Genomic DNA, 27,892 nt, shown 5'->3' with positions numbered 1-27,892 from the left:
AATTTGCTAGGTAGATGAGCTGTTACTATTTTTATATATTTATTTAGAACAATAATTTAATCCTTTATTAATAGGTGAGGCTGTCTTCAAAGGAACCAAATCAAAAAGATGATGGAGTTTTTAAGGCTCCTGCACCACCACCCAAAGTGATAAAAACTGTGACAATACCTACTCAGCCCTACCAAGATATAGTTACTGCACTGAAATGCAGAAAAGAAGACAAAGAAGTAAGCAGCCATATACAGTTTTACTGCACGTGGATAGATTTTTGTATGTAACATTTAGTCTTTTAATGTCTTGAACAGATATCCACGAACTTACCTTTCCTAGTACTACCAGTGTTTTTAAAACTTTTCTTCTAGTTGCCATACAATGAACTCTTTTATACACTTCTGAATGAAGTACGGCAAGCCCGTAGATTTAAATATGCTAGTTCATGGTTACAAAAGAAGTGGACTTATTTTTTCTTGGCAGTTGTATACTGTTGTTCAGCATGTGAAGCACTTCAATGATGTGGTGGAATTTGGTGAAAATCAAGAGTTCACTGATGACATTGAATACCTGCTAAGTGGCTTAAAGAGCACTCAGCCTCTAAACACACGTTGCCTTAGGTGAGATCTTATTTTTATATTTGATAAATGTATGCATGCTCTATCTTACTAAAATTTTCCAGCCAAATAGAGCCAAACATTTTCTTACCTTGATTTTGTTATCATGAATATAGTTTATAGCCAGTGTAAATAAGTTAAAATATGGTTGATTTATTTTAAGGGATTTGATTCTACATTAACAAAGGAAATTTGGATGATTGTAGCTTGTTAGTATAGGCTTCACTTTACAGATGCTTAGAAGAAGTATTATACTAACAAATCTTTTAAGTTCTTTTTCAGCCCCAAATTTCAAACAAGTGATAAATGTTTGATTTAAGCATGTTTTGATTTGGATCATCTTTTGCATGCTATAGTGGATTGAATTACCTTAATTTGATTGAATTATCCAGTCATTTGGAATATATCCAATCAAATATTATCTGTAGTCTTCATGTATCAGAAGCATTATGAAAGGTAGCTGAGACTTTTTGCTTTTAATCATAGTAGTAGTGTAAGGAATACACCAAAGATGATCGTGTGTTATTTATATTTATACTAATCAATATGCATCAATGTATTTTTAGTAATTCGGTTTGCCCATGTGTTTTATATTGTGATCCATATGGGCAGTGGGTTGACACCTTCCCACCCCTCCCCATTTCCTTGTTTTGGTATTGTGCAAACAAAAAACTAATGCACAAGCTATTTTCAGTCCCCCCTAACCTAGTCTATTTTCTCCTAGTGTTATTAGCTTGGCTACTAAATGTGCCATGCCCAGTTTTCGAATGCACCTGAGAGCACACGGAATGGTAGCAATGGTCTTTAAAACCTTGGATGATTCCCAGCACCATCAGGTATTCTTAAATTTCTGGGATTAGGAACATTATTTAAAAATTAACAGTCTATTTGGGGGCACCTGGGTGACTCAGTCGGTTAAGTGCCTGACTCTTGATTTCGGCTCAGATCATGATCTTAGGGTCGTGGGATCCAGCCCCACGTGGGGCTTACACTCAGCAGAGTGTTTGCTTGAGGTTCTTCCCCACCCCCCCTCACATGCTTGTGCTCTCTCTCAAATAAATAAATCTTTTTATTTTTTTATTTTTTTTTTTATTTTTATTTTTTTTTTAAAGATTTTATTCATTTATTTGAGAGAGAGAAAGTGAGAGAGAGCACAAGATGGGGAAGGGTCAGAGGGAGAAGCAGACTCCCTGCTCAGTGGAAAGCCTGCTTTGCTTCTCCCTCTCCCACTCCCCCTGCTTCTGTTCCCTCTCTCGCTGTGTCTCTGTCAAATTAATAAATAAAATCTTTAAAAAAAAAAAAAGATTTATCTACATTGGATATTTATATATGAATATTTCCCAATTATGGGTTGAATTTTATTTTCTGTATATAGAGAGGTTAATATCAGAAGTTTTTGCTTAATATATTATTTAAGGTTATTTTCTCATGACACTTTTTTCTCTTAATATTATTGTCAGTTTATAGTATTAAAACATCAGCTCCAGGAAAAATGAAGGGGGGGAAATCGGAGGGGGAGATGAACCATGAGAGACTATGGACTCTGAGAAAACTGAGGGTTTTAGAGGGGTGGGGGGGTGGGGGGATGGGTTAGCCTGGTGATGGGTATTAAGGAGGGCACATACTGCATTTGGCACTGGATGTTATACACAAACAATGAATCATGGAGCGCTATATCAAAAAACTAATGATGTAATGTATGGTAACTAACAAAATTAAATTAAAAAAACAAAATAAAAACAGTTTGAAAACAAAATAGTATAGAAAGGTATATAATGAACACCTCAGTGTACATTTAATAAAAGGCAGTAATTTCTTCTGTATTCTTCCCCCCCCCCAATTTTTTATGCATATACCATCAATAAAATCCTTTACAGGAAAGAAAAAATAAATAAATAAAACATCAGCTCCACACCTAACATACCATACCATACTGGATGTTTAATTATGTGAGCATTGATTTCTTCTAATCATAAAGTGCTGAAAAAAATCTTTTAGGGGTATCTGGGTGCTCAGTTGGTTAAGTAACTGACTCTTGATCTCAGCTCAGGTCTTGATTTCAGGGTTGTGAGTTCAAGCCCCAAGTTGAGCTCCATGCTGGGCATGGAGCCTACTTTTAAAAAACAGGGGTGCCTGGGTGGCTCAGTTGGTTAAGCGACTGCCTTCGGCTCAGGTCATGATCCTGGAGTCCTGGGATCGAGTCCCGCATCGGGTTCCCTGCTCAGCAGGGAGTCTGCTTCTCCCTCGGACCCTCCCCCCCTCATGCTCGCTCTATCTCATTCTCTCTCTCAAATAAATAAAATCTTAAAAAACAAACAAAACAAAACGTTTTTTACTCTTTGATATTAATAGCATGAGAAAAACAGTTTGAAATTAAGATTTTTTTTTTAACGTTTTGTTTGGATAATGAATCTAGTTCTAGCCATTGTGAAAAGAAAGAAATTCTCATTTTCATTATGACTGACGCTAATCTTTTAAAAATCTTATATCTGTAATAAAAGGTTTAACATTTTTGAAGTTAGAAAAAAAGTCGTTACTAACCATTATCAATAGTGGTATTTTCAGATGACTATTACATTTTTGTTCAAGGAAATTATGTTCCAAATGCAGATTAGGTGACACAGTCTAATACTGAATCTTTTTTTTTTAAGATTTTTTTTTTTTTTGACTTATTTGAGAGAGAGCATGAGTGGGGTGAGGGGCAAGAGGGAGAAGCAGACTCCCCACCGAGCAGGCAGCCCGATGTGGGGCTTGATCCTAGGACTCCGGGATCATGACCCGAGCTGAAGGCAGATGCTTAACCAACTGAGATATCCAGGCACTCCTAATAGTGAATCTTATGAAACTGAAAGCAGTGTACTTAACCCTGAGTGAGGATAATTCCATTGCCAAGTCATATCAGATACAGGACAAGGAGGGGGAAGAGAAGAGACTTAAGAATTAATTTGCTTTGTTACACAGTTATCAGAGGACCAAGGCATTAGTGTGTGCTCTTGGGGGCAGTGGATCTCCCAAGGTCTGTACTGTCACATCCTAATTTCCAAAAACAGTTTGCTTTGTAAGCATTTAATTAGGCATGTAGTCTAAAATTTTTCTACGTTGGGGGATTCAGAGTTTAAATCTTTAAGGGCAGCTGGGTGGTACAGTCAATTAACCATCCAACTCTTGGTGTTTGCTCTGCACTCAGCGCGGAGTCCACTTGAGATTCTTTCTCCTTCTCCCCCTCCCGCTAGTTCTCTCTCTCTCTCTCTCAAATAAATAAATCTTGTAAAAAAAAAAAAATCTTTAGATGTTATTTATATTTCTGTGCATTGAAGTGTGTTAAGTACAAAATATTCCAAATGGATTATCCCAGCATAGACCATTTTGTTATATAATGCTTACCTAAAATATATCACCTCAGTACTCTGGGTTTTAGTACTGTAAGTGGAGTATGCTAACTATCTTATCTTTGTGGTTTTTTTTTTTTTAAGGTTTATTTATTTGAGTGAGAGAGATACGAGCAGGGGCGGGGAAGAGTAGAGGGAGAAGCAAGACTTCCCATTGAGCAGGGAACCCGATGTGGGACTCCATCCTAGGAACGTGGGATCAGACGCTTAACCAGCGGAGCCACTCAGGCGCCCCATCTAAATGATTTCAAGAGCACATTGTATTAATGGTTTTTTAAAAATTGGTTCAGTCAGACCTGATTGATTATTTTAAGGAAATGAATCTAAATATGTTTATTTGAGCATCCCAGCTTTATATTTTTGACACAAACTCACTGTGTTTATTTTATAGAAAAAAATAGCTGTGTTTGATGCAGATTTTAAGACACATTTACATTATTGATTTAAAATTGAAATTCAACTTTTATCAACTATCATAAAGAATAAAGTGAAGATTTAAAAAAAATTTTTTTTAAAGATTTTATTTATTTATTTGACAGAGAGAGACACAGCGAGAGAGGGAACACAAGCAGGGGGAGTGGGAGAGGGAGAAGCAGACCTCCCGCCGAGCAGGGAGCCCGATGTGGGGCTCGATCCCAGGACCCTGGGATCATGACCTGAGCGGAAGGCAGACGCTTAACGACTGAGCCACCCAGGCATCCAAGAATAAAGTGAAGTTTAGTGTAAAATACGATTTTATATATATGTGTGTGTGTATATGCATAGCTGGAAAAAATGTTCTTTAAACTCTTAGCACAGAATAGCTAAAGAAATATATAATTCCGCTCAAATTCATCTAGGTTGGGAGCATTGATATGGGGAACATCTCTAGAAAGGAAAAATTTTAAGTAACAGAGCTTTATTTAATGCATATTTTCCTAGAGTATTCGAAGAGGGGCAGTTTTCACTGAATAAAACATCAAGGCTTCCAACATGTGAACAAATGTCAAAACAGTCTTATTAACTGGAATTGTCACCAATTGCTCACATTAACTTTTATTTTTGTCTTTTGAAGAATCTGTCCCTTTGTACAGCTGCCCTCATGTACATACTGAGTAGAGATCGTTTGAACATGGATCTTGATAGAGCTAGCCTAGATCTAATGATTCGACTTTTAGAACTGGAACAAGATGCTTCTTCAGCTAAGCTACTGAATGAAAAAGACATGAACAAAATCAAAGAAAAAATTCGAAGGCTCTGTGAAACTGTACACAACAAGCATCTTGATCTAGAAAATATAACGGTGGGTTCCTTCCTTCCAGTGTAAAATGAAAATTAATTTCAGAAAGTTTTACATTAGTCACAGCAGGTGTGTGACTTTGGAGAAATCATTTAACCTCTTGGTCAACAATTGGGCAGGTTCTTCTAAGGTTTAGCACTGAGCATAATTCTGTTCCCTGCCTGAAATTCCTAGACTAGTCCATCTGTATTTAGATTTTTTGCTAGTAAATTTTCTATTGCATTTTGTCTGTCCTTTTTTCTTGTGGGGTGTGTGTGTGTGTATTAACTATATTTAGGCTATTAGGAATTTGAATTGTTATTCTCTGTGGGTTTCAGGAATAAAGATTTAGAGGATTTGCGAGGGCCATTTAAATGAGTATTCACTTACTCTAGAGTATCTCAGGGTGTCTGATTAACTCTTCAAGGGCCCAAGACTCAAGTTTCCTAGGCACTTGCCTTCCTTGGAGCAATGGCCGTCGTAATATTGGGGTCATGGCCAGTTGAGGTTCAGCACAACTCCTGAAGTTTTAGATGACTGTGTTGTTTCTGGTTGATTCCAGTTTCCCTTTCCTTTGGCTTTTTTACTTAAAGAATCAGTAATATCCCCACCAGCTTACTAGGCCAGTAGAAGATAATTAATTGGCCTTGTCATTTTGAAAAAATACGATTGTTTATATATAATCTGACTTTCAGATATTTTCAACATCAAAACTGTATAAACATTGTTTCTACTGCCTACTAAACTGAAGACTACAGCATTTGCCTCAAAAATTACAGAATGCTTTGTGCTGGCCAACTATGACTTAGGGGTATTGCTCTGTTTAATTAAGGTAGAATAGGATATTTATGTAAAGTGGGGCTTCAGGGGAAAGCAGGTTAACATTAAAAGGCAAGATACAGAATTGAATGTATTCAGTACTTATTAAAGTTGGAAAAATAGCTGGTATGCTCACGTGGTGAATAAAGATCCCTGTACCTCACCAGACTATTTGTATACTATGTTTAAAATATATTTGTAATTTTTATTTTCTTTTAACACTTTTGCAGCATATACAGATTTTTTAATGATATGAAAGAATAAATTTGAGATAATTTTTATTTGCTGCATCATTGAATAAATATATCTTTTCTGCAGGGGTTTCCCATGTTGTTCAACATTTATAGATTCTTTCCAGGCATTTGCTATTAAATAACATGATATACTTGTTCATTGAATTTTCTCCATGGTTTGTTAAATTTATTAGAATGGTAAATAACAGTGTAGTAACTTTCTTAAGTCCTGTTAAGTAATTTACTTACATGATTAAAACCAGAACACAGTTGCTAATTTTGGGATGCCTCGTCTTCCTCCCAAGTTCAGCTAGTCTTGAATATTATATTTGTTTTAAATCTTAGACATTGTTTTGTAAAGTGATTGTCCCGCTACACATTAGTTTTGGGTTTTTATTAATTACTTAACTTCTTCTTTGAAATACATTGCTATTCCTGATGTGCTATGGGAAGATAATTTAAAATATTATAGTGTTTTCATATATAATTCATGTAACCGAGAGCTAACAATTGCTCATTAGTATTCTGATTAATGATTTGCGCTTTAACTCTTTGAGGACTATTCCACTTTTCATATAAAATGTTTGAATTGTAGGCTATTTTTAATTGCTAGCTTATGTGAGTAGGCCTTATGAATATAGCCTAAAACATCAGACGATCCTTTTTATGCCAATAAGACAAATTAAAGTCCCTTTTTAGCATACAAACTTAGGAATTTTTGCTATATTAACATCAAATTACTATCCCCTTTCTTCTTTAACAAGGAAAGCTTCATTAGGCTTCAGCTTTATTGCTACTGTGAGTCTTGAGCTAATATACCTGAATTGATCTCATTAAATTACTTTTTCAGGGACTTAGAATAAGAATTGGGCAAAATGGAATCTTTCTGTAGTGATGATTTCTAGTTCTTTATTTGTCCAGCTTGGACATCAACTTTTTTTTTTTTTTTAAGGAATAGACAAAAATAGTCTAGATCTCTTCTAAATCTGTAATACTGTAAGATTTTTGCTAGTAAACTCTGTTTTTTCCACTTCTCAGTATCTAATCCATCTTCAGTTCTAAATAGGCCAGGAGGACTTAATGTAAACTTTTATCTTTGAAAGGAAAAAAGCTTTGGAAAGAAAACCAGGTCTTACCAGCTTTGCTAATTTTGTTATGCTGATGTTCCTTATTGCAACAGGAACCAGATTGTTCTTTGTTGGAGGGTGTCCGTATGCTTTTAAAAGGAAACACAGTAAGAAAGAAAAATAATAAAGGCAAATCAAGAGAAAGAAAAACTCTAGTCCAGTTGTACCTATGACCTTCACTGCTCTGTGCTTTCTCTAGTGGTGGTAGTCCTCAGTCATTATTTACATATAATTTAGTCATGAGAGTCCCATGCTGTGGATCCCAAGTTGCCAGCCTTGCATATAAAGTTCAATACTGGTGAATCTGAAACCCTAAAAGTAACAGGGTTTTTATTCAGAATAGGTAAGAAAATATACAGAATAATAAGAAAAAAACAAGGAACTTTGCAAGGAAAAGAAAGAATAATTGACAGGGAACTCGCTTTTAGAGAAATACAGTTAGCTTATAAATATGTGCAAAAATGTACAAGTTTACTATAGTTAGAAAAATTCAAACCAAAGCAATAAGGTATCTTTTTTTTACCCTTTGGCAAAAATGTAAAGTGATAACTAGTGCTTTTAAGAATTCGGGGCCACTGACATACCCATACTTTGCTCCTGGAGTTAAGTGTTTCAGCCTTTGTGGTCAGTTAATCCAGTATAGTGATTTATAGTTCATATATATGCACTTTGATTCAACAGTCCTTTCTTTGTGCCTCTGTATCAAAGAAATAACAGTACCACCATACCACCATTTATTTTATTGACTTGACAAATGATAGACTACTTTTAATAAGGGATTTTCTCTGTGAAAACAAGCCGGTGGTAAAAAATGTTTCTTCAACTTAGACTAAAAATTAGTTCAGTTTTGTTTATAAAAGCACCTACTGTATTATAAAGAATACTATGGGCTGGTAGCATGCAGTGAACTTTTCTAGAAAACAGCCTCTAGAAGTGTTGCCTCAGAATTATTGCTAAGAGTCAATATTTATTAATGGTGCCTCTCATTTTTAGACTGGGCATTTAGCTATGGAGACCTTGCTGTCCCTTACTTCTAAACGAGCAGGAGACTGGTTTAAAGAAGAACTCCGGCTTTTGGGTGGTCTGGATCATATTGTAGATAAAGGTATGACATAAACACGGACAATATTTTATGTGTTATTTTTAACCTGAAGAAAATATTCTGTGTACATACTTTAAAAAATTATTGCATCAATTTAAAAAGATCTGTTTTAGTAGCATCTTGGAAATCTTGAACTTTTAAAGGAAAGGCCATTAGCACTTTGATATTGGGGAATTATGGAAATAATCACAGTGAGAGGCTCATATATTTCAACACCGCAGAGTTTTATAAAACTTAGAATAAATAATGTTCAGAGAGGTTCAGCATACTCATGTGTGTACACATGGCTTTTAATGTTAGTTAAGGGGATAAATATTGAGGTGATGAGACCTACTAATTTTATATCCATTTCGTTTCTCCTAGTGAAAGAATGTGTGGATCATTTAAGTAGAGATGAAGATGAAGAGAAACTGGTAGCCTCATTATGGGGAGCAGAGAGATGTTTACGAGTTTTAGAAAGTGTAAGTATGGACAACTATGTTGGGAAAGTTATTTAATTATGACTGTGTGTGAGAGACTGTCAGATATTTTATATTAAATATCCCCAAAGTTTTACTTTTGTTAATCCATACTGAAATTGTTATGCATTCTTTGAGCAGCCAATGTTAATGAACAAGTTAAATAACCAGTTTAAGAATATGTATATTGTCACTCTTTGGGAAACCTTGCATGTCAAGTTTGTTTTTATTTCAAAATGTGATTGTTCTTTCCTTAACGTGGAATTATTATTTTTTTTTATTAACGTGGAATTCTTAAATATATTAACTTGTTTGTGGAAAATGATAGTTAAGAGCTGTCATGTTTTTGTTTTTTAATTAATAAGGATTTCCTTGATTTAGCTATTTGGGTCACATGGTTTGTAATCACAGCTTATAGTAGTAATTGGCTTTGAAGAAGGATACTCTTGAACTGTGTATGCCCTGAGTATATTTGTTCTTTAACCTAGTTCAGTGTAGGTTACAATTTATGTTGCCAGTGTATTTCAGAATGAGTAGGTTGTTGACCAGATTGGATTAGTGAGGTACTTTTTGAAACCTCTTTGGGGAAATGTGAATGAGAAGTTCCTGAAACAGACGAAATTGTTCTTTCTAGCTTTTAGAGTGCTTCAGGTGCACTAGATTAAACAGATAGCATTTTTTTATTCTAAATGAATCCACTTAGGACTTTATTAGTTTATAAGTTAGAGACCGCTCTTTTCTGACATTCAGAGTGATTGGTAATTCGTAACAGTGAATATGTAGTGCAGAATATGTTACTTACGAGCAAGCAATTATAACAGTGTTTTAATTTTGTAATAAAGGAATAGCTCTAGTATTTTAAATCTGGAACGTGTTGGTTATTCCCTTAGATGACAAGGGCTGATTCTTCCATATCTTTGTCTTTAATAGTACAAGGGATGTATGTTGTATGTGAATGAATGAAAGCTATGGATTGCCACAGTTATTTCGAATTTTTCCCTTTTTAGGTAACAGTGCATAATCCAGAGAATCAAAGCTACTTGATAGCATATAAAGATTCACAACTCATTGTTTCTTCAGCTAAGTAAGTTCTTCTTAAATATTATGCTATTTATTGGGGTGCATGGGCGGCGCAGGTGGTTAAGCATCCAACTCTTGGTTTCGGCTCAGGGTCATGAGATAGAGCACCATTGTTGGGCTCCACACTCAGTAGGAAGTCTGCTTGAGATTTTCTCTCTCCCTCCCTCTCTGCCCCTCCTGTTGTGTGCTTGCTCTCTCGCTCTCTTTCTAAAATAGATATTTTTTAAAAATTTATTTATTTATCATGCTATTTATTTAAAGCATTTGAGTTGACCATAAAGGAAATATGATTGTATCACCTCCCTTCATAAAATACTTCTGTCAAGTTCTGTGAACCAGAAGCAGTACAGTATAGTACAAAGTTAGGAGTACACATTTTGGAGCCAGAATGACTAAATGTGGATCCCAGCCTCTTGTTCAGCCCTGTCACCTTGGGCAAATCATTTACTTGCTACAAGTACTTCAGAAGGCGGGTAGTAATTGCATTTACCTACCTGAGGTTGTTGTCACACAAAGAGTTTATATATATGCTAATATGTGTTAAATTATATACATTTTCAAAAATATGTTTGTTAAATATTACTTGTATATTTTTTAATGACTTTTTTTTAAAGATTTTATTTTTTTGACAGAGACACAGCAAGAGAGGGAACACAAGCAGGGGGAGTGGGAGAGGGAGAGAGAGAAGCAGGCTTCCCGCTGAGCAGGGAGCCCGATGGTGGGGCTCGATCCCAGGACACTGGGATCACGACCTGAGCTGAAGGCAGACGCTTAACGACTGAGCCACCCAGGCGCCCCTGTATTTTAAAATATTTTAAATGATGTTTAAATGTCTCATATATATTATGTACAGTACCTGTTAAGGTGTTCTTATATATAAAGGCCTAAACAATTCTTAGCATATGGTAAAAACTAAGTATTAGTCCTTATTTTTATTGTAAATGATCTTTTTCTAACCCTCTTCTGTCCTTCATACCTATTTTTCCAGATCTCCACGCAGCTCCCCCTATTTCACACTCTCTGCCCAACTTGGATGACATCAGGCTAATGCTTTCACCTTAGTTCGTGTAAAATTTCCTTGGTTCAAGGAAGTCTTGGTTCAAGCTTAGTACAATAGGTTCTTTCTGGTATCTCCATCCTAGTTCTTGATATTTCTGCCCTAGTTCTCTGGTCTCCAGCCTGTTCAACACAATACCACAGGGGCTTAACTTTTTAAAAATAATCCCAAATGCCAAATCTCTGATTCCTTATTGTCTTTGAATATATGTCCAAAGTCCTTGGAATAATATCAAAAGCACACTGTAGCCTGACTCAAGTTCATCTGTTTTTTTAATTTCTTATTTTGGTACATTTCAAACATAGACAAAAATAGACAAAATAGTATGATAAATCCTGATGTACATGCTATTCAGCTTGAATAATCATCACCCATGGCCAGTCTTGTTTCCATCTGTAACCCTGTTCATAACCCTTCTATATTATTTTGAAGCAAATTACAGATTTCATATAATTTAATCCATTAAATACTTGAGTATATATAATCTCTTAAAATGGGCTCTTAAAAAGATGTAACCACAGTACTATTTTCATACCCTATAAATTATTAATTGCTTAATATTATATGTCCAGTCAGTATTCAGATTTCCAATAGTCTCAAATTTCTGGTTGTCTTTAGTTTCCAATAGATCTGTAGGTTTTCTGTCTCTTTTTTTGCCTTATATTTGTAAATTTTCTATCACATTTAGTGCCCTTAGGGCCTGTATTCTAGTTGTTTGTTACCAAAGTTTTATCCTCCCTTACCAAAGAGTATTCTTGCAAGTTAAATCTACTTATTTCTTTAAAATAAATATGTGTCTGGGGGGGGGCGCCTGGGTGGCTCAGTCGTTAAGCGTCTGCCTTCCGCTCAGGTCATGATCCCACCCAGGGTCCTGGGATCGAGCCCCGCATCGGGCTCCCCGCTCTGCGGGAAGCCTGCTTTTCCCCCTCCCACTCCCCCTGCTTGTGTTCCCTCTCTCGCTGTGTCTCTCTCTGTCAAATAAATAAATAAAATCTTTAAAAAAATAAAATAAAATAAAATAAATATGTCTCTGGGGCACCTGGGTGGCTCAGTCATTAAGCATCTGCCTTCGGCTCAGGTCATGATCCCAGGGTCCTGGGATTGAGCCCCGCATCAGGCTCCCTATTTGGCGGGAAGCCTGCTTCTCCCTCCCACTCCCTCTGCTTGTGTTCCCTCTCTTGCTGTGTCTGTCTCTGTCAAATAAATAAAATCTTAAAAAATAAATAAATAAAATATGTTTCTTATATACTTCATGACCCCTGACAAGTGTCTTCCAAAAGGAGGTATTTAATATGACAGTTTTCATTTCTTTCATCGTGAATAGGAATTTTCCATCAGATGTTTTAGAAGTGGCAGTAGAGGTCAGAATTGGATGTTTGTGAAATATCACTCCTCTGGCTTTTTGAACTTTTCAGTTATCATGTCTGATAAAAGCAGAGAGAGTATATTGAAAGATTAAAATGATACACCCCTGCTGCTCTTCCCTCATTTACCAACCCAAACCATGATTTAGCTCAGCACTACTGAAGGCAGTTAACAATAACAGCACGGTTGTTCCGGCTAACATCTTCAAACATCTAAACAACAAATTATTTTAGATTAGACATGAGGAACACCTTCCTAACCATATGGTATGTTTTAAGGAGAGGCTAGAGAGGGATTAGATATAGTGCAGTTTTCTTCAAGGGTTTTGTATGGTGTATATAGTACATGAGGAATCAACTGACAGAGTCAGCTTACTTTGTCTCTCATAGACTTTTTTTTTTAAATTAATGGACCTGGTGATTTAAAGAGAGGCTTCAGGAATACTAGACTCACCTAAGGATTACATTTCCTTGTTATTTTGGATAGCATCTTGAGAATCTTTGGGATGCAGCTGATACCCTTGTATGGCTGCCAGGATACATGTCACTTAAATGACCTCGTGTTAAAAAATATGGTTTGCTCTAATGTTTATGAAGTATTTAATACCATCTATATAAGGTTATTTATTATGCATTGCTAACATAAATAATATTCTGTGGCTGCTGAGCGCTTGCAACCTAAATGAAAAACATCTGAATGAAATTCAGAAATGCCCGGTGTTAGCTCTTAAAGGTTTTACCTTGTTTGGGGAGGGATGGTGGTAGGTCTGTTGTATTGGAGAGATTGGTAAAATGGAGACAACTTTAAGTAGTATAGATGTAAACTCCTGCATTGAGTTTATAATTTTAACTTTCCTTAGAAAAATTAATACTAAGTTTTCTCAAAATAAAATTTAGCACTTAGTGTGGTATTAGACACACTTGGTATATGATTAAATAGTTAATACATTATAACTTCTGGAGTAGAAAGAGAAATTAATTTGGCAGCATTTATGACATTTAAAATATTAAGGTCCAAGTAAGTAGAAATTCTTAGTATAATTAATTTTGTTTAGTGTAATAGTCTATATTTTGTTTTCTCTTAAGAGCATTACAGCATTGTGAAGGATTGATTCAGCAGTATAATCGTGCTGAGAACAGCATATGCTTACCTGACAGTAAGCCTCTGCCTCACCAGAATGTAACCAACCACGTGGGCAAAGCAGTAGAAGACTGCATGAGGGCCATCATTGGGGTATTGCTCAATTTAACTAATGATAATGGTAAGTAATATTTTCTACATGTATTCTCACTGAAAGCCTGTATATTACATGCAAAAACAAGTTAATTCCCCTTGTTTCTTTTCTAATGTAGTGATTTTTTCATTGCCATCATATAATTCACTTACTCACATATAGATGTAACTACTTTTAGGGGTAGTATTTTTAGGACCAGCCTGGTAGCTTGGTTTGGAAATAGTACAGTCAAAAATATATTTCAATAAAGAAATAGCTATACATTTCTAACTTTTAATATCAATGTTAATGAATATTGGTTATTAGTGTTATATAGAAGAATCAATAACAATTTTCACATTGTTAACATTCCTTATTTCAGAGTGGGGCAGTACCAAAACGGGAGAACAGGATGGCTTGATTGGCACAGCAATGAACTGTGTGCTTCAGGTTCCAAAGTACCTACCTCAGGAGCAGAGATTTGATATTCGAGTGCTGGTGAGTTGGAGTGACTATTTCATGAAGGAGTATTTGATCTATTGAGATGAAAAAAATTTCATCTTTGTTTTGGGTTTAAGAACCAACTATTTGATACATTGTGGATTTCACTGGATTCCTTGTGAACATACCTTATTGTACAAAAGAGCTATGAAGGGTTCTGTGCAAAAATTAAAAGAACTAAAAGTAGTGATTTTTAAAAAGTGGTGAAATCATTGGGAAGACCATTATCTTACATACTGGTTTTTAACCATTTAGTGGGTGGTAGAACACTGATTAGGTTTCTAGCTGCCAACAAAAGTTATGTATATTGTGTTGATGTGCTTTTAATTCCCACCTGTGGTAATAAGCATGTTTTAATTTTTGTAGGGCTTAGGTCTACTGATAAATCTAGTGGAGTATAGTGCTCGGAATCGGCACTGTCTTGTCAACATGGAAACATCATGTTCTTTTGATTCTTCCCTCTGTAGTGGAGAAGGAGATGATAGTTTAAGGATAGCTGGACAAATTCATGCCGTTCAGGCTTTAGTGCAGGTAAGGAACAACTTCAAAACCTTCAGTTTTTTGCATTGTCCAACTTCTTCATCAGTTGCACCTTCCTCCTCTCTCCCTCCCTCCTCCCTTTGTGTGTGTGTGTGTATGTGTCTGTCTGTCTGTCTCTCACCCTTACCAGTTCACTGAGAAGTAGGTACATTGGGTTAGAATTTATACCTTTCTGTCCTTTACTGCATTGACAGTTAACTGTAATAATCACTCGTTAGGCAGTGATAGAGAAACAGGCATATTTGTTGATAAATCAAAAGATTATTGGTAACAAATTGGGAATCAAGTCCCATCCCCAATCCCGTGCAGTTCAGGTTCTTCAAGCATTTACTTCCTGGTCTGATCTGTGTCTAGTACTTTGTGTTCCTAAGTATTGGGCCATACTTTTCCCCTTTTTGGGGGTGAGGGAATACTTTTCAAAGTATGTTTGTGGAGTAATTTCCTGGCTTAAGAATTGTGTCAGGGGGTGCCTGCATGGCTCAGTCAGTAAAGCATCTGCCTTTGGCTCAGGTCATGATCCCAGAGCCTTGGGATCGACCCCAGCATCAGGCTCCCTGCCCAGTGGGGAGTCTGCTTCCCCCACTTCGTGCTCTCTCTCAAATACATGAATAAAATCTTAAAAAAAAAAAATTGTATCAGAGTATGTATATTTAAAATTTGATGTGTCGGATGTTACAAGAAACTGATAAATTATTGGACACTAAAAAAAAAAATTTTTTTTTAAATAAAAATTGAGGGACACCTAGGTGGCTCGGTTGGTTGAGTGTCTGCCTTCAGCTCAGGTCATGATCCCAGGGTCCTGGGATCAAGTCCACATCGGGCTCCTTGCTCAGTGGGGAACCTGGTTCTCCCTCTGCCTGCTATTCCCCCTGCTGCTCCCCCTGCTTGTGCGTTCTCTCTCTGACAAATAAATAAAATAGAAATCTTTAAAAAAACTAAAGATAAAATTGATATCTCTGTGGGGTACCTGGTTGGCTCAGTTGGAGGAGCATGTGCTCTTGATCTCAGAGTTACGAGCTCAAACCCCACATTGAGTGTAGAGATTAAATAATCTTTTAAAAAATGAAAATAAAAATTGATGTCACCTGATCCCAGCCAGTAAACATAGTCTCTCTCCTCAGTTTACACTTTTCCCAAAAAACTGCATGTGTGTTTTTGTTTCTTGATAATGGTGGGCATTGTAGTTTTTAACTTTTTTTTCCAATCTCATAGGTTCCTAACTACCTTTTTTATTTCTTTCCTTAAATGACAATTTGCATATGTTCAGAATTGGTAATGAACTGTCCATTTTATTGTTTCTGAAACCTTTGCTACCCTGTTAATCCTTTTGGCCTTTTTGAAACTAGTAATCCTTGAAAGAAGTAACCCACAACAGCTTGATCTTTTCCTGAGTCATAACTAGGACCCCATCATTCTCTTCTCAAATACTTTGAACTCAGGAGTTCTTTTATACTATTAAAAATTATTAGGGACTCCAGAGACTTTTTGTTTATGTGTGTTCAATCTATTGATATTTACTGAATTTGAAATCAAAACTGAGAAAATTATAAAACAAAGACACTCCTTCCATTAGCCATCAGAGCAGTAACATAATCACATAGTATGTAGATCCTGGAAAACACTATACACTCAAGAGAGAATGAAAGAAGTGAATATTATTATGAATATGATTTTGACCTCACAGATTCTACAAAGGGGCTTTGGGGATCCCGAAATTTTAAGAAATTTTAATACCACTTTTATATAAAGCTCAAATTTTATTTTCTTAAGGATATTAAAGTTTATATATCACTCTTCGCTATGCTCAGCAAACTTTTGAGGTCTGCTTGGCATTTGATTTTCAGGTAGTTGTTTTTAGTAACTTGGAGTTTTTCCCAAATCCTATCAATAAATGCTTTCCATACATTCAGCTCTGTACCAGCACAAGGAAAATTAAGTACATGAAAGCAAGGAATCCAGTGGTTCCCTTTTGACTTAGTTGTCACTGTGTTCTTCCATTGTTAATAATATTAGTCGAGGTCCAGTTCTGAGTCCTCTTGAGACCTTTTGCTTTTTATTTTTACTGGTGCTTGTTTATCTCTTTATTTTTTTAATATCTACCTATCTATGAGAGAGAGCAAGCCGACAGGGTGGGTAGCGGGGAGGGGCAGAGGGAGAGAGAGAATTTTTTTTTTTTAAGATTTTATTTACTTACTTGTCAGAGAGAGAGCACAAGCAGGGGGAGTGGCAGGTAGAGGGAGAAGCAGGCTCCCTGCTGAGCAAGGAGCCTGATGTGGGAGTCAGTCCCAGGACCTTGGGATCATGACCCAAGCCGAAGGCAGCCTCTTAACCGACTGAGCCACTCAGGCATCCCTTGTTTATCTCTTTAAATTTCTTTTTAAAGAGGCCATGTTGCTTTTCCCCAATATTATGTAGTTTTATTTAGTGTCTTTTTCTTTCTTAATTTATTTAGTTTGCTCAGGCTTTAAAAATTTTTTTTACATCAAGTTTGTAATTTTTGCTTGAAATATCCTGTCATTATCCAATTTAAGGGCAAGTGTTAAGATTTGCATTCTTACAAACAGAATGCCTGTATCATTAGTAGATACATTTAGTTTACTTGATTGAATCCCAGCAGCATTTATACTTTCCTTTTTGCCTTCAGTTGGTTGTAGAGCAAACGCTTTTCTTGTTAACTTACCCCTTTTAACCAGATAGCATGCTTCTTAGGGTTAGTGATTTTAAAAGCAAACATACCTTATATTTGGGTACATACATGTTGCTTGGTGTTCTTTTAATAATCTTCAAAAATAATTTTTATCAGCTCTTCCTTGAGCGAGAACGAGCAGCCCAATTGGCAGAAAGTAAAACAGATGAATTGATCAAAGATGCTCCCACCACTCAGCATGATAAGAGTGGAGAGTGGCAAGAGACAAGTGGAGAAATACAGTGGGTATCAACTGAAAAGACTGATGGTACAGAAGAGAAACATAAGAAGGAGGAGGACGATGAAGAACTTGACCTCAATAAAGGTACATTTATTTTAAGTAATGTATTCAAATTGAAAATGTTTTCTCCCTCTGAAACTTTAATTCATGTGTTGTCATAATCTTGCTATTCTTTTTTTTTTTTAATGATTTTACTTATTTATTTGACAGAGAGCGAGAGTAAGCACACAAGCACGGGGGAGCAGCAGAGGGAAAGGGAGAAGCAGGCTTCCCGCTGAGCAGGGAGCCCGATGCAGGGCTCTATCCCAGGACCCTGAGATCGTGACCTGAGCCAGAGGCAGTCGCTTAACCCACTGAGCCACTCAGGCGCCCCTTGCTATTCTTTTATGGCCTCTCGAGTTCAGTGCAGACAAGCTTTAGTATTTTTTTTTTTTTTAAGATTTTATTTATTTGACAGAGACACCGCGAGAAAGAGGGAACGCAAGCAGAGGGAGTGGGAGGGAGAAGCAGGTTTCCTGCTAAGCAAGGATCCTGATGTGGGGCTCGATCCCAGGATCCCGGGATCATGACCTGAGCCGAAGGCAGATGCTTAACAACTGAGCCACCCAGGCGCCCCCAAGCTTTAGTATTTCAGTGCTCATAGATAGGAGTTCTTTGCTGGCTTCCTAGCAGTGAGGAAGGTGCATGTGCAGTGCCGGAAAAGTCTCCCTTTCCTTCCTGCTCTGGCCTTTCATTACTCACCTGAAAAGAGAGTGGTTGAACAATAGGACTCCTAAAGGTTTTTACAGTTTTGAAATTTTGAGATTCCTGTATGAGCCTCACTTTATAAATTGAGATCTGTTTGTTTTTTTTTTTTTCTTTTTAAGATTTTATTTGTTTGAGAGAGAGCATGAGTGGGGGAGCTGGGTTGGGCAGAGGGAGAGGGAGAAGCAGATTCATCGCTGATCAGGGAGCCTGATGGTGGGACTCGATCCCAGGATCCTGGGATCATGACCTGAACTGAAGGCAGATGCTTAACCAACTAAGCCACCCAGGCACCCTAAATTGAGATCTATTATCATATTATCATAAATTACAGTAATAGTTCCTTTTTTTAAAGATTGATTTAATGTTGTTAGTCTCCATACAGTACATCATTAGTTTTTGATGTAGTGTTCCATGATTCATTGTTTGCATATAACACCCAATGCTCCATGCAATACGTGCCCTCCTTAATACCCATCACTGGGCTAACCAATCCCCCCACCCCCCTCCCCTCTAAAACCCTCAATTTGATTCCCGGAGTCCATAGTCTCTCATGGTTCCTTACGGTAGTAGTTCTCAAATGGTATGTAGTAGCTTGCAAGCACAGTAAGGAATACACTGAAGGAGACATTACATTTATTATCTGTTGTCAGCAACTGGTATTGGATTACTGTTTATGCAAGCACTACAGGATAGCCATTTGTCACTCAAGTTACGAAATTATATGTTTAGCCTCACGAAGCTAGGAAGCACGTCCCAGCAAATGTCTTTTTCTGAGCCTAGTCTCTTTCTCTTACGCCCACTTTTCCACTAATGCCATTAGTTCTAATATTGTAAGAAATTGCTGTTCCTTTTTGTAAGTGTTCATGTTCCCTTTGGAATAGTATTTTTGGTTGCTTAGCAGTCTTTTTTAATAACCGCTCTATTGAGGTATGTGTTAGCTTATGAGGACTGCTGTAACAAAGTACTGTAGACTGAGTGGCTTAAACAACAGTTCTGGAGGATCAGCATGTCAGGGTTGGTCTCAGGCTTGTCTCTCCAAGCTTGGATTGTAGGTGGCCATCTTTTGCCTATCTTTTTAGATAGTCTTCCCTCTATGTATATCTTTGTTCTAATCTCCTGTTATGAGGATGGCAGACAGATTAGGACCCCACCCCAGTGACCTCATTTAAACTGCCTCTTTAATTAAACACCCAATCTAAGTGTAAACATACCCTGAGGTACTGGGGGTTAGGAGTTCAGCATATGCAGGGGGTGGGGCCATAGTTCAGTCCATAACAAGGTAAAATTCACCCTTTAAAAGTGAACAATTGAGTAGTTTTCAGTACATTCACAAGCTTGTGCAACCATCACCACTGTGTAATTTCAGAACATTTTCATCACCCCCAAAAGAAACCCCATACCCATTTAGCAGCCATTACTCCCTGTTCTCCCCTCCCCAGTCAGTGGCAACCACTAATTCTGTCTCTGGATTTGCCTTATTTTGGACATTTCATGTAAATGGAATAATATGTAGCCCTTTGTGACTGGCTTCTTTCACTTAGCCTAATGTTTTCCAGGTTCATTCCTGTTGTAACATGTTACTAGTACTTAATTCCTTTTTATAGCCAAATATTCCATTGTAGGTATGTACCACACTTTGTTTATCTAGTTATCAGTTAATGGATGTTTGGGTTGTGTCCACCTGTGGCTCTTATGAATGATGCTGCTGTGACATAGCATTCATGTACAAGTTTTTATGTGAACATATATTTTCACTTCTCTTGGGTGAAAGTGATGGGTTATTTAACTCAGTATTTAACATTTTAAGGAACTACCATACTCTTTTCCAAAATGACTGCTTCATTTTACATTCCTACTGGCCATGTTTAAGGGTTCTGGTTTCTCCAAATCCTTACAAATAGTTATTTGTCTTTTTTATTTTAGCCATCCTAGTGGGTGTGAAGGTATATGTCACTTGATTGGCAGTTCCCCGTTGAATAAATGGTGTCAAGCATGTTTTCACGTGCTTCGTGCTTATTGCTCATTTACATATCTCCGTTGCCTCTTCACTTTCTTGATGCTGTCTTTTGAAACACAGAAGTTTGTTTGATGTTCGGTTTATCTAATTTTGTCACTTTTGGTTTTGGTGTGGTATGTAAGAAGCCATTTCATAACCCGAGGTCATAAAGATTTAGTCCTTTATTTTTGTTTAAGAGTAGTTTTATGGTTTTTGTGCTTATATTAAGGTCCCTCGTTCATTTGTATAATTTTTTGTTCATTTGTGTGGATATCCCATTTTCCTAGCACCATCTATCAATGTTTAAGGAGTTCTGAAGAAAAGATAACTAACAGAATTGTTGGTGTTCTGGGTGGGGTTGTTTTTTTGTTGTTATTTTGGTTTTGGTAATACACTGTAACAGTTTTGTGTTTAAATATTCTCAGCCCTTCAGCATGCTGGCAAACACATGGAGGATTGCATTGTGGCCTCATACACAGCGCTACTTCTTGGGTGTCTCTGCCAGGAGAGTCCAGTAAGTAATAGTTCAGTATTGTTTTATGTGTCTTAAAAAGATTGCATTGTGACAACTTTGTACCATTACCTAATTAACTTATGTATTACTTTATTTTCCCCCTCATGTTAAAACTTTCAAATATTTGGTAAACTTTTTTATAATTGTTTATTTTTTTTATTTGGTAAACTTTTAAAGGTACATTCTAAAATTAGGAGTAATTGGGTTTAATGAGAAAGTTTTTGATTGATGGATGAATTGATTCACATGGCTTTGGTTGAAGTAAAAGCATACAAAACCTGTGCTCAGCTGGCTTAAGATGGAAAAGCGTAGTCTCAGTGATACTGTCAAGGACTCAGAAAATTTATCTTTAGACCCTACTGTCCTCTGCATGTTGTCTTGTACTAGGTCTCCTCCTGGCCCCATGCTGTCTGTGGCTGCATGTCTCATCTAGTTAAATAATGTCCAACAGAAGAAGGTGGCTTCTTGTCTGTTTCTTTTTAAGAGCAGTGCTCTTTCCCCCTAGGATCCCTCCACACTCACTGCGCCAAGTAGACTTCCCCTTATCTTGGCCAGCATTGGCTCACATGGCTTTTGTTTGAACCACTTGCTGGCAAGGAAAATGGGATTACTATGTGAAGATTTAGATTATGATGATGTAAGTAGAAGTATTAGTGTCCAGTTGGTGGGGCTGAGTCAGCACGGAAGCGGACAGTTCTGGCTATTGGGACGGTCATTGGGAGGACTTTCTTAGGGAAAGGTCTAGTGGAAGAGCCAGATTTTAAAATGAAAACTTTAAAGTTCTTTTCCTTAGGAACCAAGGGCATTCAGGAGGCAAGAATGGAAGTCTATTCTGTAGTGAAAGGGTTAGCTTCTCTTTTGTGGTGTTTGGTTTTTTTCTGACTCCCTATCTGTCTCTTCCATATTTATATCGTAGTCAAGCTCTGATCTAAATGCACAGTAGCCTGCTCCACTGTGGCCCTTACTGGCACCACGGCTTTCAGGAACAAGACCAGAGTTCTCATCATGGCTGTGCAGGCCCTGCAGGATCTTTATCCCCTTTCCTGGAATCTTTTCAGCTCAGTCCTTTTCCTTATTTCCTTAAATTCAGAGATTTTAAGGGCAAAGGGGAAAGAATGGGCATACTATTTAAATTTAATGATTTTTAGGTATTCTATTTTGCACACACCCTAGTTTCGGGTATGTTCTTAATGGGTCTAGACATTAACATATGATACTAGCACATGTGATTTATCTTTGGCCATTTTTCTCATGTAAATAAATTCCTATTCATATGTCTCTCTTAAGATTTTATTTATTTAATTGACAGAGAGAGAGAGAGAGACAGCATGAGAGGGAATACAAGCAGGGGGAGTGGGAGAGGAAGAAGCAGGCTTCCGGCTGAGCAGGGACCCCGATGCGGGGCTCGATCCCAGGACCCTGGGATCATGACCTGAGCCGAAGGCAGTCGCTTAACCAACTGAGCCACCCAGGCGCCCCTGTCTCTCTTCTCTAAAGAGATCATAGGGTCCTTAAGTTCTGGGCAGTGTTGTGAATTTGTAGAACTCTAGATGTCTTTATTGCCTTGGGGTGGGGTCATTATTAACCCCAAAAAACTAGTTGATACATAAATTGTAAAGGAAATTGGTTTGCTGAATAGTGTAAGTGGAAGAGAGACGAGAAAGCAGGTGGTTGTACCAAATGCTGCTTTATGGTAAAGGGCTGCATGCTTAGGAAGCCCAGGGGATTGGGTCTTCTTCCATTGCACACCATGCATCTGGTGCATTGCAGTGGTCAGTCTCCTCACTGGTCTTTGTCTTTCCTGCTCTCTTGAATCCATTCCTGAAATCTTGGACACTACCACCACAGCTAACTTCGCAAAGAGCACATCTGATCACTACTCTTACCAGTCTTCTTGGCTTTCCATCATTTAGGGAATCACCACTTTGTTTACTACTACAAGTAAAACTTGTTAAAACTGCTTCTACTTTTTCTAAATCTGTCATACCTGTTGGGTATTTTCTAAATTGCCCAAATAAGCCATGCCATTTCTCATTTTCTCTCTTTTTTTTAAGTAATCTCTATACCCAGTGTGGGGCTTGAACTCACAAATCTGAGATTGAGTTGCATGCTTTTCCGAAAGAGCCCCTCTCATTTTTTCTTTTTGTACCTGCTGTTCTCTGTTTAAAAACACATGCTATGACTGTCCTTCCCATGCCCCAGCCACTGTATGTTGCATTCTGTAGAGTATTGATAAAAAAGGGTTTGATTATTGAGGGTTTCACTGAAAACCTAGGGTCTAATCATTGATTTTGTATCATAGCAATGCACTTTTCTACTGAGCAGCCTTCATAGCCACCATATTCCTACCATCGTGCTGTCATGCTGCCTTCCTGAAAATTGTTTTTTAAAGACTTTTTTTTTTTTTTTAAGATTTTATTTATTTGACAGAGAGACAGTGAGAGGGAACACAAGCAGGGGGAATGGGAGAGGGAGAAGCAGGCTCCCCCGCTGAGCTGGGAGCCCGAAGTGGGGCTCGATCCCAGGACCCTGGGATCATGACCTGAGCCGAAGGCAGACGCTCAGCGACTGAGCCACCCAGGTGCCCCTAAAGACATTCTTAAATCCAGCTTTCCTTTAGCTCTGTAGTTTCCATCGGGATTGCCCTTATAACATTCACCACTTCAGTATATTTTTTAAGCATTTTGTAAAATCTCTGTGTTTTAGCTGCAGTGTTAACTCAGTAGGAGTAAATTTGCACTCCACCTCACAGCTGGGGATGGGTAGTGGCTTTTGGTGGGAACGTGGCTCACTTAGAATATGGGTGATATTGCATAATTACTTTAGTAACGTTTATTAGATCTTTTCTGAAACTGTATTCATACTATTTTGTTTCTTTCTAATTGCAAAAGTATGCTGACAAGAATTTAAAAAAAAGGGAGAGGGAGGGGTGCTTGGGTGGCTTAGTCAGTTGAGCCTTCTACTCTTGATTTTGGCTCCGGTCATGATCTTGATCCAGATCAAAGCCCCCACCCCCCACCCCCTCCACTCACCCCCACCCCCGGTCAGGCTCCACGCTGGGCATGGAGCCTGATTAAGATTTTCTCTCTCTCTCTCCCCCCCACCTCAAAAAAATAAATAAAAAGGGAGAGAGGGGACCAGTGGCAAATTTCTTAAAAGCATAATATGTAGTCTTTTTCCCTGCCCCCAGCAACAAAAATCAGAAACTCCTCCCGCCTTGTGGCCTAAAACTGAGGACAAATTTTCTTTTGTGCTTTTTTGATGTAGGTGAACATACTTAAAAGAGCCTTTCCTTTTATTATTTATCTTTAAAACACTGAAAAAATACATTGAAATAGAAAAGGGTTTTAAGCAAGTTATATATTTTCCATGTGGCAGATTGGTTATATATATACATAGTAATGCTCTCTCTTGGCATTGCTGACATTCTCTCATGAAACTAGATTATCTTTGGAAAGATCTAGTTAATTCCTGGCCTACATAAGAACATGAGGATTTTTGTTACTCCATAAGCACCTTGGGTACATTCTCAATTTCCCCCTCCTTTTCTTGACACTGCTTCTCACCCCAACGCACACACACTCAACAGTGCATTTTGTTCTTTCAGGCATTTTTCTGTATATTTACAAAAGTAAATATTTACAAAAGTAAATATGGATACAAGTGTAGCTTTTGCCAGTTTTACCTTTCTGAGGATGGGATGGGATAGGGAATGGACAGACACACACAGTTTAGTAGGAGGGTGGAAAAGGAAATGGCATGTTAAACAAGGAGTTCAAGGACCTCGTAGAAGTTTGGAAGAAGATATGTGCCAAAACTAGCAACACAGTGCAGGGTGCAAACTCCGGTTTTCTGCCACCTGACCAGTATTTCTTTGATCTCTTTTCTCAGATCAATGTGACCACTGTGCGAGAATATCTGCCAGAAGGGGACTTTTCAATAATGACAGAGATGCTCAAAAAATTCCTGAGCTTCATGAATCTTACTGTAAGTAGCTTCTGTTGCAGCTTCTATGGTCATAAATATGATGCATTAATGACCGTAGAAATGAAAATACTATGTGGCCCTCGTGACTAGAAGCAAAAAGGGATTCTCTTGTGTTCTTTTTAAGATAATTATTATGGCCAAATATATTGATATTCTGTTATCAAAGCTACAATTTAATATTAGTGTGTTTTGATTCATAGTGTTCAGTTTAGTGAAGCTAAAAAATTTAAGCTTTGATTTGATGCTTGTTAAAACAGTATTAACTGTTACTTCCTCTCTCCGCCTCCCTTCAGTGTGCTGTTGGAACCACAGGCCAGAAATCTATCTCCAGAGTGATTGAGTACTTGGAACATTGCTAGCTGCTTTACCTTTGCTTCAGGTGCTCGGTAATGCTGGAGCTATTCTTAGACAGAGAAAAGTCATGAAAGAAGTCCTTGAAGATAAACCAAGAACATTCATCAGTATCATTCATGTTTGGATTTTTAAGGCCACCTGATTTCTTCGTCATGCATTCTGCATTTGCTAAATGACAGTTACTACATCAATCTGCAACTATCAAAAATGAGGGAAAAGGTTCAGGCTGTTAACAATTCCGTGCAGTATTTAAATACACTTACTTTGGCAGAGTTTATAGTCTCCCCTGTCCTCTTGCTTTATTCTGGGCAAGTTGTAAGGGGAGAATTTGTGCTGCTCTTAGTGCAACTGCTGTGTGTGTTGAGCCACTGTTGTCATGCCAGCCAGGTGCAGAGGCAGCTTAGCTACTGAGGTATCGAATGTTTTGAGGACATTCTAGACAACAGCTTAGTTCCTTTTTCAGGCTCATTTGCTTTTGCTTTTTTGTTGAATGATTCCAATCGTAAATAAAGCTTTTAATAATTTTGTGAATTTTTTTTTCGTTGTTGTTCCCTGAACTACTGTCTATATTTAAAATTAGATGGAATCCAAAGACACAAGGGATTGATAGTATATTTTTTTATTTTTGATTTGGTTTGGGTTGTTGAACTATTTTTCACTTTTGAGACCATGACCATATTATCATACCATGATGAATCATAGCTGTAGACACAAGAAAACCAACAATAGTTTGAGGGAATATTATGTAAGATGATGTGCCCTGTTAAAGGATGAAGCAAAATAGACAAACCCAGGGTAGTTTCAGCTTAATGCTAGAGGCGGCTCTTGAAACATTAAGTTTTGAGGGGGGACTCTCTAGATATATTTTCTAATGTTCAGTACAGTAAATATAAGGAAGCTAAAACACCAATGTGGAATTCATGTTTCCAGATAATGTGTATATTCTTCTATAGAGTGACAGGATCAAATGCATAAACGCAAAGCCTTAAATTGCTGGTTCAGAGAAGATCCTTTTTTTCATTCACATTCTTAGTTCGTAGAACAGTGTGTTTGGAAAACAGTCATGGAACACACAAAACACATATATTTAATTTCACAACATTGCAAATCTTTCTTGTGTTAATTATTGTTCAGACCACTGGTTAAACTTTTTTTGGTGATTGGGCCTGAATCCAGGCTTTCCAGAGATCTCTTTCATTAATAAATACCTTTCAGGTAGTTATATCATGTTTCTTCATTGGATTTGTAAAACTTGAAGCCATAAAAATATTAGTTTGGTGTGTATTGAGGAAAATAGCTGAAAGTCTAATTGTTACTCATTTAGACTTTGTTATTTCCTTGTATAAAGTGACAAATCGGGGCTCTTGTATCAGTGCCAGCTGTAATGTTTTTTAAATGCAGTGGCTGCCTTCTATTGTCTTCCTATTTTTGATAATGCAGATTGTTGGGATATCTATAAGGAAGTAACTGATTCCAGGCAAATTGTTTTCTTCCTCCTACCCACCCAACCCCCACACATCACCTTTTAACAGCATAGTTATGCCAGTGTAACTTGGGAAAGATTGAGGTTTTATTTGCCCTGAGTATAAAAGCTAGCTTAGCAGACTGTTTTAAAAGTATATCAATAAATGATATTCATAAAACTGAATTAGGTATATTTTGTTTAATAATTTTAAAGTGCATTGATATTTATTAATCATTGGATTTAGGAAAAGGAACAGATTTTTGGTAAAACTGACTTGTGGCAGATGGTAAAGAATATTACAAAATGTTTGGATGAGAACAATCAGGGCGAACTACATTTTTCTGTTACACTGGTAATCATTTGAGAATTGATTTACCTCAGTGTTTAACAGTTTTTTGTTTTGTTTTGTTTTTTAAATAATAACTAATTGTCAAGCACTGATAGAAATGCAGACTTTGGTGGGGGGTGGTGGGGGAGAAATCACCTCACCAGCTGCAGTGCATTTGTGTGTTTTTAACCCTCGGAGAACTCTGCATTTTAGGGTACTTGAGGCTGACTTGCAAATTAAAGTTTTAAAGTAACCTTTTTTTCCATTGTAAATATTTCTGTAAATACTACCAATTGGAAATTAGAACAGTAGAGTACTTTTCTGAATCCAATCCTATTTTTATTTTATACAGTATTTCTCAGCTGTGATCTTTGGAGCAAAAGCCAACGGCAGGAAAAAAATAGTTTGTACCAGTTTCATGAAGTATGTCTTTGGGTTTTTGTAAATAATTTTAACTCAAATAAAATTGCTACTTTCAATACACATGTTGTCTTTAACATAAATCTATTGAACTGTTTTGGAGGAAGAAATCTCATGAACTTGATATAGCTGACTAGGGAAACAAGGTGTTACGTGAATTTCCCTTCAACATACACATAAAAACCAATTTTTATTAAACATTATGTACTTCTCCATGTTTTTAATACTTCTCTGAATGTAATGTCAGCTCTCAGAAACTCAGGTTCATTAATGATGGTGGTTTTCTGCTTGTATCGTTATGCCCTTGATGTGTATTTTAAGTTAGTTGCCTTAGTCTTTTTGCCCCTCTGAGTATGACACAAAACTTTTTTATTTTTTTACAGTTGCTTTTTAGTTTTTCAGTT

The 27,892-nt window shown here is 37.2% G+C and overlaps 1 protein-coding gene across 3 annotated transcripts in view; it reads left to right on the top strand.

The window, feature by feature from the left end:
- Window positions 1–27,545, top strand: part of WAPL (WAPL cohesin release factor) — an 88,224-nt gene extending 60,679 nt beyond the window's left edge. For 2 of the 3 annotated variants that reach the window (XM_021699873.2, XM_021699872.2), the window contains exons 6-19: window positions 75–227; window positions 475–611; window positions 1,333–1,444; window positions 5,052–5,279; window positions 8,428–8,539; window positions 8,900–8,997; window positions 10,002–10,078; window positions 13,582–13,757; window positions 14,092–14,207; window positions 14,577–14,741; window positions 17,554–17,761; window positions 20,846–20,934; window positions 24,826–24,921; window positions 25,215–27,545. In XM_021699873.2, coding sequence (XP_021555548.1) covers window positions 75–227; window positions 475–611; window positions 1,333–1,444; window positions 5,052–5,279; window positions 8,428–8,539; window positions 8,900–8,997; window positions 10,002–10,078; window positions 13,582–13,757; window positions 14,092–14,207; window positions 14,577–14,741; window positions 17,554–17,761; window positions 20,846–20,934; window positions 24,826–24,921; window positions 25,215–25,280 — 1,833 coding nt within the window. In that variant the 3' untranslated portion in view covers window positions 25,281–27,545. Of the gene's footprint in view, window positions 1–74; window positions 228–474; window positions 612–1,332; window positions 1,445–5,051; window positions 5,280–8,427; window positions 8,540–8,899; window positions 8,998–10,001; window positions 10,079–13,581; window positions 13,758–14,091; window positions 14,208–14,576; window positions 14,742–17,553; window positions 17,762–20,845; window positions 20,935–24,825; window positions 24,922–25,214 lie in introns of those variants that run through there. The other variant, XM_021699874.2, reaches the window with a different exon arrangement.
- Window positions 27,546–27,892: the final 347 nt, after the last annotated feature.

Source organism: Neomonachus schauinslandi, chromosome 6 (assembly GCF_002201575.2).
Source record: "Neomonachus schauinslandi chromosome 6, ASM220157v2, whole genome shotgun sequence".
NCBI lineage: Eukaryota > Metazoa > Chordata > Mammalia > Carnivora > Phocidae > Neomonachus > Neomonachus schauinslandi.
Note: the sequence above shows the minus strand (reverse complement) of the source record. Positions and strands in the feature narration are given on the sequence as shown.